Source organism: Cnephaeus nilssonii (assembly GCF_951640355.1).
Source record: "Cnephaeus nilssonii genome assembly, chromosome: 12".
Classification (NCBI taxonomy): domain Eukaryota; kingdom Metazoa; phylum Chordata; class Mammalia; order Chiroptera; family Vespertilionidae; genus Cnephaeus; species Cnephaeus nilssonii.
In genome coordinates, this window is record NC_137083.1 from 63,197,088 (window position 1) to 63,215,822 (window position 18,735).

An 18,735-nucleotide genomic window follows, 5' to 3' on the forward strand; every position below is an offset into this window, starting at 1 on the left:
AATGTACGATCTTGGCACTGAGCTTCCAATAATCAAACAAAAGAGGAAAACTATCAGAAACAAGTTTTTCAATATTGATCAATAAAAACAAACCTTAACTCAAAAAAAAAAAAAAAGAAAGAAAGAAACCTCTAAGTACTCCCTGTTATGCTTCATAAAGGGACACTTTGCAATACAGTACACAAATCATTCACAAATTTATTGAACTCCTACCTTACACTAAATATTGAGACTACAACAAGGAATAAAAAAGACGAAAATCACTATCTTCAAGGAGCTTAATGTCTAGTGAGGGCTGGTCTGGACAATATCACTAAATTTTCTATTTCTCCCAAATTTAGCTGAGTAGTTTACTCCAAAGTCTAGTTTAGTAAAAACAAACCTAAGAGGGAACTCTATGCTTCTGGGGTACCCTGCCAGACTGGTCTAATTCAAGGTAAATCATTTTAAAAAATACATTACTTATAATCTAACTAGAAGAACCAAGAAGTAGAAGGTCAAGGTTACCATTCTTGGCAGGAACCTTAAGTACAGATACACGATGTTGTCAATTATGACTAATCAACTGTGATGTTAACTGACCAAACTGATAAAAAGGTTGGCATCCTCTTACCAAGAGAATTGGCTGGACATAGTTACCCAACCTCTGCAGAAAGACAGGCTAGCCTGAGGAGTAATCTTGTTCAAAGCCAAGATCAATGCAGTTGAAACCCCAAGGTTTCATGGCATGGGCATGGCCAGGACACCCTACTCTGTAAAAAATTTTAAACCAGTTGTCTCAAATTGTCTTTTAAAAATCCTTATAGAATACGCCCTAAAAAAAGAAAGAAAACAAAACCAAAAGGAAAAAAAAAAAAAAGAACATTCCCAGAATACCTAATTTTAAGCAGTGTAAATTTACTTTAAAAATATACCTCGGTGGTAACTAAATGGAAAAAAAAAATCTACTCTAAAAGATTGTTAGATAAACAGGGGAGAAAGCCATCTGCCAAAAATAAAGATGTGCATTTTTACAGTAGTGATGTTGTTTTTACCAGTAAGTATGAGAAGCAGTTATCTACGGAAAGTTATCTTATTTGTGACAGTAAAAATTTTAATATAGGAAATATTAACATTCCAGCTCTCCATAGTAGGGAAGCTTGCATCAAGCTCCCTAAGAAGTAATGATGAATTGATAATAAATATTTCTAGTTATACAGATAGAAGAATGATCACAATATTGCCTATATTCTCCCATTTCAAAATTATTACCTAATTTGTCACGAAGCTGTTTCTAACAAACATGATATCTGTGATGGTGTTGAGGTAATGACATCAAAAGCCTATATTAAGTTCCTCTCAGCAAAAAGGAAGCCTCAGATTGTTATAGGAGTGGCAACAGTGGCTAAAAATACTTATTTCCAAATGTGGTAACACGAGTGAAGGGAAAAGGTTCCTGTTTGGTGGGAGAGCTTCTGGAAGGTAAATTAGCTGCAAGATCCTCTTTCCTTTCAGAGGCTTGCTGGAGCGAAGAGGTGTTTCTCCTAACGGGTTTCATTGTGCTTTCAGTAAGACAATTCCCGCTTTAATGAGAAACCTATTCTTGTCTTCCCTTCCATCATGCTCCCTTTAAAAGAAAAATACCAGTTTGGTAACAAACAGCACTTAAGATTGTTAAATAGAGAAGGAAACAATTACCATGCTGGTATATTTTATGCAGAGGAAGAATTGCTACCAGGGACTGACTGTTTTAATATTTATTGTGGAAGCAAGGCCCAGCAGGCTTCCTCCTTCCCCCATCAGATACCTCCCTCCATAGACTATTCATCAATCAAGCTCTCAAGAGACTTCGGAATATAACCAGGGGACAGCCAGCACAGTATAAGGGGAAGACCCTGTCATCTACTGATTACATACATCTACACAAAGAAAATGTCCAATTAACCTCACTTCTTCCTTCTGTTGTTTGTGGGGTGTTGTTTTTCTCTTTTTTGGGGGGGTGGGGGAGGGGAGGGGAGGGATCTGTAATTGAACTTCCTAAACTTGGATAGTACCTAGGGCCTGATTGACACTCAATAAATGGCACTATTAATAGTAACAATGTGTGCTACATAGTGCCAAGTACACAGAGCCCAATAAATCTTAAAAAGCAATAATGATGAAGTAAATGATTAGCTAGTGAGTGATTAAAAAGTACTTTGCAAACATAAAATGCTACACAGGCACACAACAATCATAAATCACTGTGCTAAGAGCAACGGAAAGCAAATCAGGGTGAAAGGAAGGAGAAACGTGAATGAGGAAAGAATTCTTAGTTATGGTTGGCTAAGCACTCACATTCCTCCAATGGTGACAGTGGCACAGGTACGCTCTGAAAAGGCAGGCACCGTTTCTGTGGCTGGGCTGGCTGCTCTAATGTAGTCCACAGTCACATTGACCTGAAAATAAAAAATCAAGGAAGTTAAGGTTGGGACCTTGCAACACAGCTACTCGTGTCCAGACGACTGTGAAATCTCACCTCATTCATAGTTTGATTTTCTGGATCTAAGATTTTAAATAGCAACAACTGAAAGACAGCTGAGCCACACACTGGTCAAAATTATCTGCACAAAAACCTTAACTGATAGAGGACTGTTACCCCAAATTCTTAAATCTCAACTATAAGAACTAACAACCCAAGTCTCACCAAAAAAGACTTAGAGATGGCAAATATGTATATGAAAGATGCTCCACACTTTATGTCATTGGGGAAATGCAAATTAAAACAACTACATACCTATGCTGGTGAGGATGTGGAACAGGAATTCTCATTCATTACAAGTGGGAATGCAAAATAGTACAGCCACTTTGAGACACAGTTTGGCGGTTTTATACAAAACTAAACATACTTTTACCATACGTTTCAACAGCTGAAAACTTATATCTACACAAAAACCTACATATAGATGTTTATAGCAGCTTTATATATAAATGCCAAAACTTGGAAGCAACCAACATGTCTTTCAGCAGCTGGATGGATAAATAAACTGTGGTTCATGAAGTCAAAGAAATGTTATGCAGCTCTAAAAAGAAATGAGCTATCAAACCATGAAAAGACACAGGAAATACATAAGAGAAATAAGCCAATCAAAAAGCTGCATACTGTTTAATTCCAACTATGACATTCTGGAAAAGGCAAAACTATGAAGAAAGTAAAAAGATCAGTTGCTGCCAGGGGCTAGGAGGACAAGACAGGGATGAACAGGCACAGCAGAGGATTTTTTCAGCAGTGAAATTACTCTGTATGCTCCTATAATGATGGATACATGTCATTACACACTTGCCCAACCCCACAGAAAACACATCACTGAAAGTGAACCCTAACATAAGCTACAGGTTCCTCAGTTATAACAAATGTACTACTCTGGTGGGGGGCTGTGATAGTAGCAGGTGGGGGCGAGGAGGGGTACTCTGTACTTTCTGTTCAACTTTGCTGTGAACCTAAACTTGCTCTAAAAAATATAGTTGCTGTGGTTTTGTTTTTTTGTTGTTGTTTTTTTTAAGGTGACTGAAACAAAACAAAAAAGAGACAAATGGATGCACATGTAAGGTCCCACAAAAATCATACTTGACAGAGCAGAGGTCCACAGCGGCTCTACAGAACTCCTCCATATTATGGCAACAGAGTTCATTAACCTTCAGCCTTCTCTGAACCAGTTTTTTAAAAATATGGAATGCTTCCACAGAAAAGTTCCACATAATTTCAGTCTGCCATAAATTCTCAAGGACCAAGTGAAGAACTACCAAGAAGAACAAGCAAGAAGACAATCCCAAAGATGCTTGGAACTGGTTTCACAGTATGTGAATCTAAACAACACAGCTAATTACACCCAATACCAACAGAGTTGGAGTTAGGAAGTTTTTAAAACAACAAGGACAGAATGGACCTGAAGAACCTTTACATTCTGAGTTAAAAAAGGGTATGTATCCAAACATTTAAGGAAGTTAGGAGCCTAAAATAGGGAAGCTGCCTAACCCCAGTATATATTAAATACTAGTGACCCGGTGCATGAAATTCGTGCAGGGGTTGGTGTTCCTCAGCCCGGCCTGCACCCTCTCCAATCTGGGACCCCTCGAAGGATGTCCTACTGCCGGTTTACAGGATCGGGCCTAAACCGGCAGTCAGACATCCCTCTCACAATCCAAGACTGCTGGCTCCATCCATCACCTGCCTGTTTGCCTGCCTGATTGCCCCTAACCACTCTGCCTGCCGCCTGCTCACCCCCAACTGCCCACCGCCGCCGATCTGCTCACCCCCAAATGCCCCCCCCCGCCAGCCTGATCACCCCCAACTGCCCCCTCTGCTGGCCTGCTCACCCCCACTTTCCCTCCCCACTGGCCTGCTCACTCCAAACTACCCGCCCCTACCCCTGTCCTGATCACCTCCAACTGACCCCCACTGATGGCCTGCTCACCCCCAACTGGCCCCCCTGCTGGTCTGCTTACCCCCAACGGCCCCTGCTGTCCCATCCTGGCCTGATCACCCCCCGGCGACCCAAGGTCCCAGCCCCTCCTTTTTATCTTTTTCCTTTTATTTTTTTTTTTTCAGCCGCCTCCTTGAGCAGTGGCCAGGGCCAGCTGGAAGCAAGTATCTAGGATTTGTTTATCTTCTATAATTGAAATTTTGTAGCCTTGAGCGGAGGACAGGGCCGGCCAGGGTGAGCGAGAAGCTTAGCTTGCTCCATCACTGGGGCAACCCAAGCCTCCTGCTTGCTCCAGCTCCATGGCCGGCCACCATCTTGGTTGCATTAATTTGCATATTCGTTCCTGATTGGCTGGTGGGCGTGGCTTGGTATAGCAGAGTGATGGTTAATTTGCATGTTTCTCTTTTATTAGTGTAGACATGGATTATGGACATACTGAGCAATGCTTTTTTTCTCTGTGAAAACCTTTTGAGATAAACATGTTTATGTGTCAAAAGAAACAAGTATGTGACATCCCTTAGCAAACACAGGGTTTTGTTTTATAATGAATGTATATGTTTGGCTTGGGTCATGACCAAGTTTCATACCTGTACAGAAGAGTCACATTGGATCAAGCAGCCTCAAGCCACAGCCTGAAAGTCCAGAATACCATTTTCTAAACATGTCTTTAGTTCCCACTGATCGGGTTAAAGATAGCCTACAGCACAAGCATCAAGTTCAGCCACGCTGCTGGTGAGCACCATTAAAATCCTTTCAAACTGTCTGTTTTTCAAAAACTCATTTTAAAATGAATATGAAATTTTTAAAAGGGCAGCTGCCTCAAAACTCCGGCTGTCAGATCATGCTCTTGAACACTCCATCTAGTCACATTTCAAAAGCAACAAGGAGCCATGCCAGAGAGAAAGCAAATTAAGAGCTAAGGGTAAAAAGTATTGTCATAATACAGCAACACAGAAAAGAAGACAATATAAAGATGACACCTATAGTCAGGTGTCTGCACTGAAATGTTTGCTCAGTCTTACCCACTTTTCTAAAGCTAAGGAGATGGGTAGAGTATGTGAGAAACATGATCAGACTGGGTTGGGAGTGAGGGTGAACAACTTATACCTCCAATGAAGAGGTTTCAGTAGTTTCCACGTGTGCAGCTAACCAGGGTTAGTACAGGCCCAAGACAGGGCAAGGAACAGGAGGTCTACACACAGAGGGGCATGGCTGACTCAAATCCTGCAGAGGGGAAGAAGGTCTCTCTATGCTGTCTACGTTGATACAACTGACTGTCCTCTGGCAAGGCCCTACAACAAAGTTACAGAAACAGGAAGAGGGTCAGAAGAGCACTTGGATCTCTGCTGGAGTTACAGCAAAATCACACAGGAAATCAGCAGTGTACAGAGCTAACTCAAGGGTACCCACACCATGGAATGTAAAGTAACTTAGGGCCCCATTTTCAAAGGGCATAGCTACTTTGGCTCAGTGGATAGAGCATTGGCCTGCCAACTGAAGGGTCTTGGGTTCGATTCTGGTACAGGGTGCATGCCCGAGTTGTGGGCTCGATTCCCCAGTAAGGGGGCATACATTTCTAACTCTTTTCCTCTCCCTTCCTCTCTGAAAACAATAAAACCATATATTTTTTAAAAAGGGCATAGACACATGTATGGTTTAATTGGGGGCATTTGGTGGCAAGTCAAAAAATATGTGGAGCTGGGGAAAGAGGTCCACATATCCTTTCACTCAATCCATCTAATAAGGTCAAGCCCTCAATTCTATTACCATGGGAAACAAATTCATCCCTGCTTATAAATAAACTAAGTGAATTTCAAGGTTACCTTGTACCTACCAATGCCAAGTCTCTTCCTCAGCAGACAGTGGGGGAGAGCAGCTCTTCAGTGCCAAATACACAGCACAAAGTCACATTAGCTCTCTACCCAGAAGGAATGCCTACTCATCAAGAAGGACACTTGAGCGGTAGTGGTAATAATGGTGGGGGTGATGATAACAAAAAATGAACGCTGAGCATCTCATCTTCCAATCCAAAAGGCCAAAAGACACACCATCCCAAAAATGTCCCTCACAAAGATCAATGGGAAGAGGGGAAAAAAAGTCTTTAATCTTCAATAACCAAAAGAACCAAGAGCTACATTTACCTGCTAATTAATTCTTTCCTATATCTAGAGAAAAGGAATTGAAAATAAGTATGAGATTAAAGAGCTCATTGGGGAGGCATCATATTAAAGAAAAAATCTCAAATACAAATGAGGCCCTGAGAATAGCCCACAGCCAAGACACAAGCTGCAGGAGCTATGACAAATCAGGAATTGAAGTCAATGTGTAATTAGCATTTATGTCCCTCTCCTGTGGATTCTGAGATCTGTTCCCCTACCTTGGAGTTTTTCATCTCTAGATACTCTTCACTGACTTTTCAATCATTTGAAAAAGAAACACAGTTTAAACAGTTTCAATTAAAACAACTGCAAGTATTACAACGCCTTCGTCTGAATCAATAACCTGAACTTTGTGCTTGTGGGTAAGTACTTACGGAATAACATGAGTTAAAGAAAAAGAGGGGGGTTAGGGGGAGTTAAGGAGGTAAAGGGGGGACATCTGTAATACTTTCACAATAAAGATAAATTTGTTTTTGAAGAGAAGTAATAGGAAAATGCAGATGTGGTCCTAATTTTTCAAGCCAAGGTACTCCTGGAATGTTTGGTATACAAGCACACATTTTACACACACGTGACACAAAGCAGTGCATGATCCCTCTTTACAGCAATAACAAGGACCCATGGGCTCTTGTTTGGTCATACCTGTCATTCTCTTACACATGAGTCCTATCACATCTTTGTTCTCACTTTTTCTCCACCTGGAAAGTGAGTACACTAGAACTTTAGAGCATCATTGAACTCTAGAATTCTAAAGGATAACTTAGCTAAAAATGGTGTACTACAGAGTGTTTTCTTGGACCTTTGTATTAATGAGACATGCTGAGCGTCTCTTAAGATGGATGGAAATGTTCTTCAGTAATATCTTTTAGAGCCTCTCTTTTAGATAAGATTAAAGTTTCTCTTCAGGCACACTCCAAACCAATGCAGCTGTGCAGTCAATGCCAGCCCAGGGTGGAACCTGAAGAACAAAGAGATGCACTCTGCACCTGCATGGAGAAACCCAGCTCTATATAAACCAGACCCAAGCAGCGGTTCGGGGAGCCACACTCTTTGTTAGGGTGCTCCCTTGATGCATCCAGCTCCCTTCCTTTTTTTCTTTGCCTCCATCTTGTTTTCATTAAATCTTCTTTTGAATCTATTTTGCCTGATTTCTATCCTGGGGGGCAGGGGCGGGCCGGGAGGGGGAGATAAGAACCCCTTCTCCAGGGACAATTCCTACCTTACATTTACTACAATAAACTGGAACACATAGCTTGTATTCACTGAAATTGTTGTGCAGGGCCTGTACAGTAGAAGGGTATGTAGGGAATATTTGTTTCATTAATGGACATATATAATCAGGAACCCTTTCACACAAAATCCTGAAGGACACTTTTGAAATGAGGGGGTTAGGCATTTTGAAGACCATTTTAACAAGCTGCTGACCATTCTGACGCTTTTTATAACAAAAATATATTAATGTAAAGCATGGGAGGGAATATTTTGAAATTGGGATAAAACTGTAATCAAAGCCATTCCTATAAAAGACTAAGCAAGCAAAATATATATAATTTCCCACATCATTTGTTCTTCAAAGAGGTTCTCAAACAAACAAAAAAAGGGGTAGTAGGCAATCTAATTCATCTTTGGTTCATTAGATTGTGGAGTTTTCCTTAAAAGCAATTTCAAGGACCCTTCAGAGAAACTAAGATGAGAATTTAGGATTGAATTTATATCTCAGTCTCTTATAAAGACTGAAGCAGTTGAATACAAAAGAATAGTTTTGGGCCACAGGTAAGAAATTCTGAGGATCTATGAATAATCTTTACATACTAATCACTAGAACAGTGTCAACCAACCAAAGAATTTCAACTTTATGATGCTGATAGTGAAATGATAATATCTGAACTACCTATGCATAAAAGATAAGGTAGGAAGAAAAGCAATTTCATATCCACAACATTTCCAGGACACAGACTCAGTTTAGTTTTAATATAACTAGGGCTGTTATGTGAGGCTGTTTTGCATAATTGATATATAATCCCACCCAATATTCCACATGGCCAATCATCAGTTTACAAAGAGCTGTAATAAATACCCTGCCTATCAAAATAAGCTCTTATATGACCTGTCACTCTCAAGACAGGATTTCCAGGTTGTCATGGAAAGCCTCCTTGCACCCCAGGTACAGAAAAGACAGCATCATCCAGGCAAGTGAAGCTAATGCAGACGGGAGGCAAAGGTAAGTAGAATAAGATATTTTACACAGCGTAGATAAGAGCATGAACTCTGGAGCTGCTAAGCTGCAGGGCTTGGTTCCTAGCAATTCTGCATATGAGCTGTGTGAACTTGGATAAGTTATTAAACCTCTCTGTGCTTTAGTACAACATAGACAACTCTGCATTAATATACACGAGGTATTTAGAGCAGGGCCTGACTCATAGTAAGCTCTATGAGTCAGTTATTTTTAGATAAACACACACTGATTTTCTTAAAGGAGAGCCTGGAACAAAGTAAATGTTAAATAAGTATCCACGAGATAAAGAAATAAAGATGCCTAGACATATATATGCATAAATAAGATAAATGTTGACATAAATCACTGGACTGAAATCATAAGGCAGAAAGACTCAATTAAATATACTTTTCTCATAAGGAGAAAACCAGAATATATATCTCATACACATTCACTACAACTTAGACATAAATAGGGCTTATTTAAAAGAATGATATACTATTTAGCATTTATTTAGACACTTTCCAGATTAATTTTGCAGTTACCAGTATTGGAGATTTTATTTACTAAATATAATTGAAGCAAAGTGTAAAAAACCATCTCAATTAATAGGTTAAGTAAAGATATTTTGAGAGGATACTCTTTGCCTTACAAGATTAAGAAGATAATGAACAAAGACTGACCAAGTTTCTATTTGCTTTGAACGTAACAGGACCTTCCATAATACTCTGCATATTAATTTATGTATTCTTGCTTTTTTTCCTGCTAAAAAGCATCTTATGTAATTGTTCTAAAAATATGTTATCTATTTTTTAAAAATTTGAAATACATTTCAATCACCCATTCATTAGATATAGGATGAGCTTCAAAACAATTTGCCAAAGAGGCTCATGGTCCTGTTTCTGGACACACGCTCAGCTAAGCACCGAGCACTTCCGGGGCTGGCTACTCAGCACAAGAGGATATCAAGCTTACCTCCTCCTAGGCAGCACAGAAAGAAGCTAGGAAAATTCTGGGACAAGATGAATAGGGAAACTGAGGCAGGAAAATTGAACAAAGCCATAAAGGCTTTGTAGGCTGCTTGTAGAAGACATTATCTTGAGAATAAATGGTTAAAATCTCTCCTTTTCACAAAAGGATGCAGGAGAGGAGATGGGAAAAAGGGGGAGTGGAGGAGGAATCTTACTGTAACCAGAGAACAGATAGCTAAATCATCCAGAAACTAAGAGGGAGGAGGGTGAAAGAAGAGAGCAGTCTATCTCATCTCACTTTAAACAGTGAAGCCAGCAGTCTTGGGTTTGTCAAAATAAAGTTGCCAGGTGCTTCTCATAAATTGTGGAAAAGCCGTAACAAAGGAAGGAGGAGCCCTAACTGGTTTGGCTCGGTGGATAGAGCTTCGGCCTGTGTACTGAAGGGTCCCAGGTTCGATTCCAGTCAAGGGCACGTACCTGGGTTGCAGGCTCCTCCCCAGTCTGGCCCTGGTCCGGCTCATCAAGGAGGCAACCAATCAAGGAGGCAACCAATTGATGTGTTTTTCCTCACATCACTGTTTCTCCCTGTCTTTCACTTTCTCATCCAACCTCTCTAAAAATCAATGGAAAAATATCCTGGGGTGAGGATTTAAAAAAAGAAAGAAGAATAACATAAAAGAGACCTTCCGAGTTACTCTATACCAGGCTCTCTAGTAGAGGATTTAAAAAACAAACAAACCTACAGACAGGAGGGTATAGGAAGCAGAAACTCCCCACTCCACTCACTCTTCAGATCAGCTGACAGCCCATCTGTGCTTCATACACTAGATGTGCAGATTTGCTCACCTTGCTTCTTTAATAAATGTGCATGCTTTAATTTTTAAAAAACTGGCTTTATCACAATGCAATAATCTAAAGTCTCTCATTTGAATTCATTTATATGAGAAGATAAGAATTAAAATTGGGGACAGTCCTCTCCCTCTGACTCAGAAGGCTGCCAGAATACCTCTCTCTAGTGGCCTGCCACAGCATGGTGTCACCAAAAAAATAATGAGTCAAAAATGAGAGCAACATATGTACCTTTAATTTTCTAATATCAACATTTAAAAATGAAAAATAATTAGATGAACTTGTTTTTAAAAATATTTGACTAAAAACATGCAAAACATTATCAAATCAAGATATAAACAATAAAAAATAATGAGATTATTTTCTTTCTCTGATAGGGAGTCTCTGAAATCCAGTGTTTGTTTTGCAAGTATAACACATCTCAATTTGGATCATCCACATTTCAAGTGCTCGAATGTGCATGCCTAGTCTGTCTGTTCTAAGCCCCATTCCTCTATTATATGATCCTAGCTTTTGTGGTTCTTTCTCTATCTTCTCCTGGGAACTTTCGTTATCTTCTATTTTGTGAACCCTTGTAAGCACTTTTAAACCATATATGAAAAACCATGGTATGTAAAACCAGGTATAAAATGTTCATCCTTCATTTTATTTAAAAATCTATTACCTGACTAGACTAGAAAGATAGCCATTAATTTTTTCATTTCAAAAAAGAATTCCTCTAATTTATAACTACCATTGTAAAGTATACTCTGTTCAACAGTTTGATGAACTACTTTTCAGGAACTTCTATAAATTCAATGGCTGTTTTTTATTTATTTTTCATCTGATGACACAATTCTCGAATTCTTTAACATAGTGACCAAAATTCATTCTAATGGATTGACGGTGACTAAAAATTCTAGTTAAAGAAATATGTTTTTGTCGTTATAAATAATGCTTCTGAGTATTGATATTATTAGGAAGAAAATGAGCAATTGGTAGATGTTTATTTTTATAACCACTATCCAAACCTGAAATTTATATGCTCCATTAGCACATGTTTGAGCTCTGATATCTCTTAAAGTAAAACAACTTTTACAGATACACTGACAAAAGATTATACAATTACAATGCAAAGATAAACCAATGCTCACTTCCTACCTCTAAAATACAGCCTAGATGTATTCTTTAGCGTCCCCTTCAAAATCACTATAATTGGGTGCTGGTTGTTTATTCACATGTATTCTTGTTGCTTTCTCCCATTTACAATCACCCTTCCAAACTCCCCCACAGGGTCAGAACTATTTTAAGCCCATTTCATTTTCATCAAATGGAACGTCTATAAACAGAGTCAATGAACTCTTTTTTAATGTATTTCTGGCAAAATTAACACTTTACCTGTCCTCTGCTCCCTCCCTACCTTCCCTGCTGAATGGGCAGGTGCTTTTATCTGTTTTCAGGGGGAAAGGTAAAATTCAGCATAACACAGGGCCCTTAGAGACACTAAGGCTCCATCTGACATTAGGTATTCACTGAAGTGGACATCACCGCTCCACAATAATCATGCAGTTTGGTAAATATTTAATTAGATGCATACACCGGCATGAGATTCACAAATATATGTGAACCCATTTCATATATACTAGTATAAAGAGTCATTAGAGATTAGCAAAGATTTCTAGAAGTAGTGATAATAACCTGACAACAGCCATGTCATTAAAATGGACTGAAAATATACTGCAGTTTATTGTATAAGGTAAATAATAGGCATATATAAATCATTATGGAAATATAGTTTGATAATTGAAAATAGCTTACCTAATAATAGAGAAACGTGTAAATTGACCGTACCTCCGCTACGCTCACAGCCAATCAGAGTGAGTATGCAGATTAACCCAAAAGATGGCGGTTAATTTGCATACATACCTGAGTCCTGGGAACCTCCTTGGCACCCAGGTCACTCCCAGCTGACCATCAGGTGGAGGCTTTAGGCTTGGGAAGGGGCCAAGCCTGCGATCAGAGGGGCGGGGGCCCCCTTCCCAAGCCTAAAGCCTCGGGTGGAGGCTTTAGGCTTGGGCAGGGGCCGAGTCTGGGATCAGAGGGAAGGGGGGGAAAAAATCAATGGAAACATATCCTCAGGTGAGGATATAAAGAAAAATAAAGAAAAAAATGTCATATCCTATGAAAGACACATCTTGAAAATGCTTAAAGAAAGTTGCCATTTTTTCATGGTGAAGGGACTGGAGTCCGTGTTGATGAAACACCTTGGCAGCTGTGGTGACTGGCAGTGGCTGTAGCAGCAGGGTGATGGGGCTGGTGCCTTCCCCTGATCAGCCTGGTCACCTCCCGCAAAGGGAGGCCAGACTGCGGCTTAGGTCTGCTCCCAATGGAGAGCAGGCCTACGCCATCAGTAGGACATCCCCTGAGGGCTCCCAGTATGTGAGAGGGGGCAGGCTGGGCTGAGAGACCCTCTCCAGTGCACGGATTTCGTGCACCGGGCCCTAGTTTTAAATAAATTTGATGGGAATCAGAGAACAACAGAACACTTTTTGAAAATAACTTTGCAGCTGCCAGAATTTTCATTAATCCCCTTGATTCTTAAGTCCTTATAAACAAACCTACAATATATCTAAAGTGAAATCTGTGTTGGTGTTAATGCTCTGCCATTATCTTACTCATTACTGTATCCATGTATAACTCATCATAATACCTAATTTTGATATAGCACTGCTTGTCACTAAAAAGGAATGCCAGGGGCCCAGAAGCACCACTGAAAACTGTCCGTGTGTCCCCAGCATGTCTCTTCTTACTCCTCCTGAGAGCTGCCATCTCCTCTTGCCTGTCTCTAGAGGATGGAAGTTGAGTGTGGTCTTTTCTCTCCTTTATAAAAGTGTCAATCACAGTCATCTGTGTTCATAGTGTCCAAGGTCAGCATCAGTCAGGAGAAATTAAATCACTTCGTCCAAACCTTCCCTGGAGGAGTTCCAGCCACACAAGCCGCACAAATACACAGACACACTTATGCCTTTGTGCAGGATATACACAATGTCACCCAGTCTTTAAAACAACACTAACAAAACTAAATGTGAGGTTTACAGATATGAAGAAAGGGAATGTGCTCAATGACATCTAAGAAGAATTAGGGGGGAGGAAAAGGGATATTATTATGATATGGATAAAAATAAAGGTTACATTACATTTCCTCTGCAAATGTATGCCAGTCAGTGAAGAAAATGTCTCCATTCACCAACAGGCCAAACTGGGACACCTGAGCACTAAAAGTGAGGGCTGAAGTATTCACCTTGGCAAGAGTTCCAATAAATCCAATTGCTCTGGGGGCAAGGCATTGTCTATATTGACCAAAGTCAATATAGAAAAGCCATCCTTCATTCACTACAGTTCAAAGCACACCCATTTCTCCAGCATGTCCATGAACTGGCATTTAGAAATCATTCAGACAAAGGAAATATATATTCAGGTAAGATAACTAAAGGCTACACTTAGAATAGTGAATTGGACTAAAAGCAGCCTGTCATGACCTCAAAGGAGAATTATGAAGAAAAATAAAATAATTTTTAAGAAATACCTGCCAATGACACAAAGAAAAATAGCTCAAGGATGCAGCTCTTTGATTACATAAAATATTTTCTGGTTTGTTGCTAAGAAAAGATTCCAAGATAGCAGGTGTTAACATCATAGGCCTTTCTTACTTTATACACACCAGCCTCTCCTTGTATTTCACAGAAGATACAGGACTACTAAATGAAACACAGTTCTTTGATCAAAGGCACAGCGTGCATAGAGCAATAACACCTTAAGCCAATGTCTGAAACTACACACACACTGATCAAAGACCAACCTGAATTCCATCTATATCCACTTCCAAATCCAGGTCTCCTGACCTATAGCCACTGTTTAAAAGAAAAAACAGGACACAAACTAATTACTTATTCAAAAATTAGGCGATTAGCATTGAATAATAAGCATAGGTCAAATGCAGTGTTTGCATCCCAAACTGCCCAAATTCATAAAGTAAGTTAGGCTGTAGGCAGGTGTATAGACAAAGAAGCCTTTTCCCAGAATCACAGTTCTCCAGTGTCCACTGCTAACTTATCAAGGACAAGAAGGAAAATTATTGCTCAGGTTCTTCAAAAAATTCAAAATAGAATTACCATAAGATCCAGCAATTCTACTTCTGGGTATATTCAATCCAAAAGAATTGAAAGCAGTTTCAGAGATATTTGCACCCCATGTTCATAGCAGCATTATTTTCAATAACCAAAAGGTGGAAACAACCCAAAAGTCCATCGAGGGATGAATGAATAAACAGAATATACATAAAATGGAATATTATTCAACCACAAAAAGGAAGGGAATTCTGACACATGCTCTAACTTGGATGGACCTCAAGGACATTAGGCTAACTTCAATAAGCAGTCACACACACAAAATACTGTACAATGCCATTGAAATGAGTAGTCAAACTCAAAGAAACAAAGTAGAATGGTGGCTTCTAGGGTCTGGAGGAAGAAGGGAATGTGGAATGTTGTTTAATGGGCACAGAATTTCAGTTTTGTAAGATGAAAACATTCAGGAGATTGGCTGAACGACAATCCTATCTAATAAAAGAGTAATATGCAGATTGATCTCATCACTGCAACACACAATATAGCTGCCCCCATGTGGTCAAAGATCCTGCCCCCATGTGGACACAAGATGGCCGCCACAAGATGGCCAGCAGGAGAGGGCAGTTGGGAGGCACCCAGCCTGCAAGGGAGGGCAGTTGAGAGGGACCAAGCCTGCAAGGGAGGGCAGTTGGAGGTGATCAACCCTGCAGGAGAGGGCAGTTAGGGGTGACCAGGCCGTCAGAGGAGGGAAGTTGGGGGCAAACAGGCTGGCAGCAGAGTGGTTAGGGGGTGATCAGGCTGGCAGGCAGAAGCGGTTAGGGGCAATCAGGAAGGCAGGCAGGCAAGCAGTTGGGAGCCAGCAGTCCTGGATTGTGAGAGGGATGTCCGACTGCCCGTTTAGGGATCCGACTGCCCACCGGGATCGGGCCTAAACGGGCAGTCGGACATCCCTCGAGGGGTCCCATATTGGAGAGGGTACAGGCTGGGCTGAGGGACAACCCCTCTCCGTGCACGAATTTCGTGCACCGGGCCTCTAGTGTGAATATATTTAACTCTACTGAATTGTATATACACTTTAAATTGGCTAATATGATAAATTTTATGCAATGTGCATTTACCACAATTAAATGTGTCTGCTTGCCAATTCTACCCACACATTCGATAAGACAATAAATTAACAGCATGAGCCAGACAGAGGCCAGACAACTGTGATCTCAAACCCAGTTAACAGCTAAATCTTTAGGCAATTCAAGAGAATACTTTCATCACATTCCCAGAAAAATAGATGGTCACCCAAAAGTAATAATAATTAGAATACATATCCAATAACCCATTAAAAAGGGAGGAAAAGTCTAAGGTAGGACAAATTATTCCACCTATCTTTTTCTATTTCTCTGCTTTCTAAAAAGTAGAGCCAATTCAAGGAACATGTGTAGGTACCACAAGTCTAACTACATGTACCTGCTTCACGATTTCTCAGAGGCAGTCGCAGAATGGGATAGAGTAGTCTATAGCTCACTGACTTCCTATAAAATTGTCACATAATTTTGGGTGTCTTAAAGAACACATTTCTTCCATGAAGAATAAATCTCCCTTGGAGATCTGTCGGTGTAGATTTACACGTTTGGGGAATTTTCATTGTGTCCCACCATAATTTTCCCACCTATATTCAGTTTTCCAGTTGAATTTAATTACTGTTATCCATGGTTTTCTCAAAGGAACCTTCTTCCATTTTCATATGTTTCTCTATGTGGTATTTTTCACGGCTGGCAGGAACCAAAATTGGTGCATCTCTGGAGGTCAAACTGGCAACTGTACTAACATTTAATATTTGCATGTCCTTTGACTCAGCAATTCCACATCTAGGAATTTAGTCTATAGAAACACAGATATATGAACAAGCACTTTGTCCTTTGCATTCGTGGTAGTTTAAACATAAATGCATAATTACAAATTGTTATTTAACTCTACACTACCCATGAGCTCCATGTTGGCAGTGATCATGGCTATTTGTTTGCCATAGTCTATTTCCAGCACCTCTCAAATAAACTGGAGCTGTTGCAAACAAGGTGGAGCTATACATTCTACTATGGAAGCAGGTTCTGATATAAAAATAGCACAATAGCATATATCATCCTATTGGGTGGAATAAGATGCCGGGACATGAAGAGAAACAGAATCTGGAGGAATACACCAAACACTGGTAGAAGGGCTCACCTCCAAAGGTAAAACTGAAGGGTACTTTCAATTTTTCACTATCACCATAAATCTCTGAGATTAAAATTTTTAAATTACATTTGGAAGAGGGGAAAAGATTGATTTTTTTTAAAAGCAAATGGTCAGTTGGAATAAAATATATAAAGCTAACAGATGTTTTTATTTAAAAAAAAATAAATGGCCCTGCTCACAACCAGAAACTTCAGTGTTACTATTTCATCACACTTCTTCCCAGGCTGAGGGACGGTCACCAGTAGGTAATGTCTGCCAACCAATAAGAATTTTGCAGGGCAGGCTAACCACTATGAGAAGGACACAATCGTGAGGGTTTCCACATGCCCAGTGGTGTACTGTTTCCATGGCAGGTGGGCATCAGTATCTGCAAATGAACTGCCAGTCTCACTGTGAGCTGATAATGATGCTGCCACCACCACCTGCCTGCCATATGTTTTCTCTACTTGTCACGTAACAAGGAAGTACATTTTGGCATGCTGATCACTGACAAGTCTGATACTACTGGTTGATGTTTGTATTCCTCACTGTAGCCCTACATATAGCTGAGGAATAGTGGATGAAGGATACAAAATAATACTCTTGTTAATTGATCATTCACTGAATCCCAACTTTTTTTTTAAATATATTTTTATTGATTTCAGAGAGGAAGGAAGAGGGAGAGACAGATAGAAACATCAATGAGAGAGAATCATTGATCGGCTGCCTACTGGGGATCAAGCCCGCAACCCTGGAATGTGCCCTTGACTGGAATCGAAGGGGACCCGGGACCCTTCAGTCCACAGGCTGACGCTCTATCCACTGAGCCAAACCAGCTAGGGACCAACATTTTGCAGCTAACTAGCATGGCTGGTCTTCCTTTAGTTCTAAGGCCAGAAGCTAATGTCTGAAGGGCTGTACCCCATTCAATTCGTGCCCTGTTTTCCTGTTTCGCAATAGTACAGTGGACAAAGAGCACAAACTTCCCACTGCAGGAAAGTCAGTTCATTCTCTCTCCATAAATCACCATAGGACAGTCAATAAAAACTGATGTCAACCCATGGAGTTGCCTTTTTTTACTCAAATGTAATACAGATTAGCAGAGGGTGTGACATCATGAGTCACTGTCTCAGAGCAGCAGATAATCTGAAGAAAATAGTAAAATAGGTAAAAGATGTTTGGGGTACCAATAAGCTGCCTTCATAGCCACTGCCCCATTAACAGAAATCAGGACAAACACCAGAGCCACTGTTAAAGATTCCACAAATAACAGATAAAAGCTATGGAAAGATTCTTCCAAAAAAATACAATTCCCTATAGGCTTTACCTTCTCACTGGCCGCATTTGCTTCCAAGTTTCCTTGCACACACTTACTCAAGGTGAACTGAACTATAATTCAGGTCTCAAAGATTTTCACATCTTCATTATTGAGCCTGTCTTAATATATTCTTGGTATACACAGCAATGTAGCTCTCCCTGATGTGTCACATATGGTCATTTCCATGCGATGCTCTTCATAACCCAATTCCTCTCCTTCCTCCAGCTCTAAGAGTCAACAGTGGAAAACCAATAAATAAATATAAAGACCCAATGAGCTCTCTTCCATAATTCACCATGGAAAGAATTTTTATTCTTGTGCTATTAAAGGAAAGTCTTTATGTCTTTTAGCACAAGATAATATCTCAAAAATAAAAAAGTTAGTTTACTCATCAGATAACTTTTTGAGTTATAAGCTTGTTAATCTGATCATCTAAAGACCAGTCTGAGAAGATAGTGATATTTACG

The 18,735-nt window shown here is 40.0% G+C and overlaps 1 protein-coding gene across 1 annotated transcript in view; it reads right to left on the reverse strand.

Annotated features, from left to right (window-relative positions):
- The window catches only part of SND1 (staphylococcal nuclease and tudor domain containing 1), a 459,312-nt gene that overhangs the window by 256,070 nt on the left and 184,507 nt on the right, over nucleotides 1–18,735 (reverse strand). Inside the window, exon 12 of the mRNA XM_079786100.1 lies at nucleotides 2,317–2,417. Within this exon, the coding sequence (XP_079642226.1) occupies nucleotides 2,317–2,417 (101 nt within the window). The remainder of the gene's footprint in view (nucleotides 1–2,316; nucleotides 2,418–18,735) is intronic.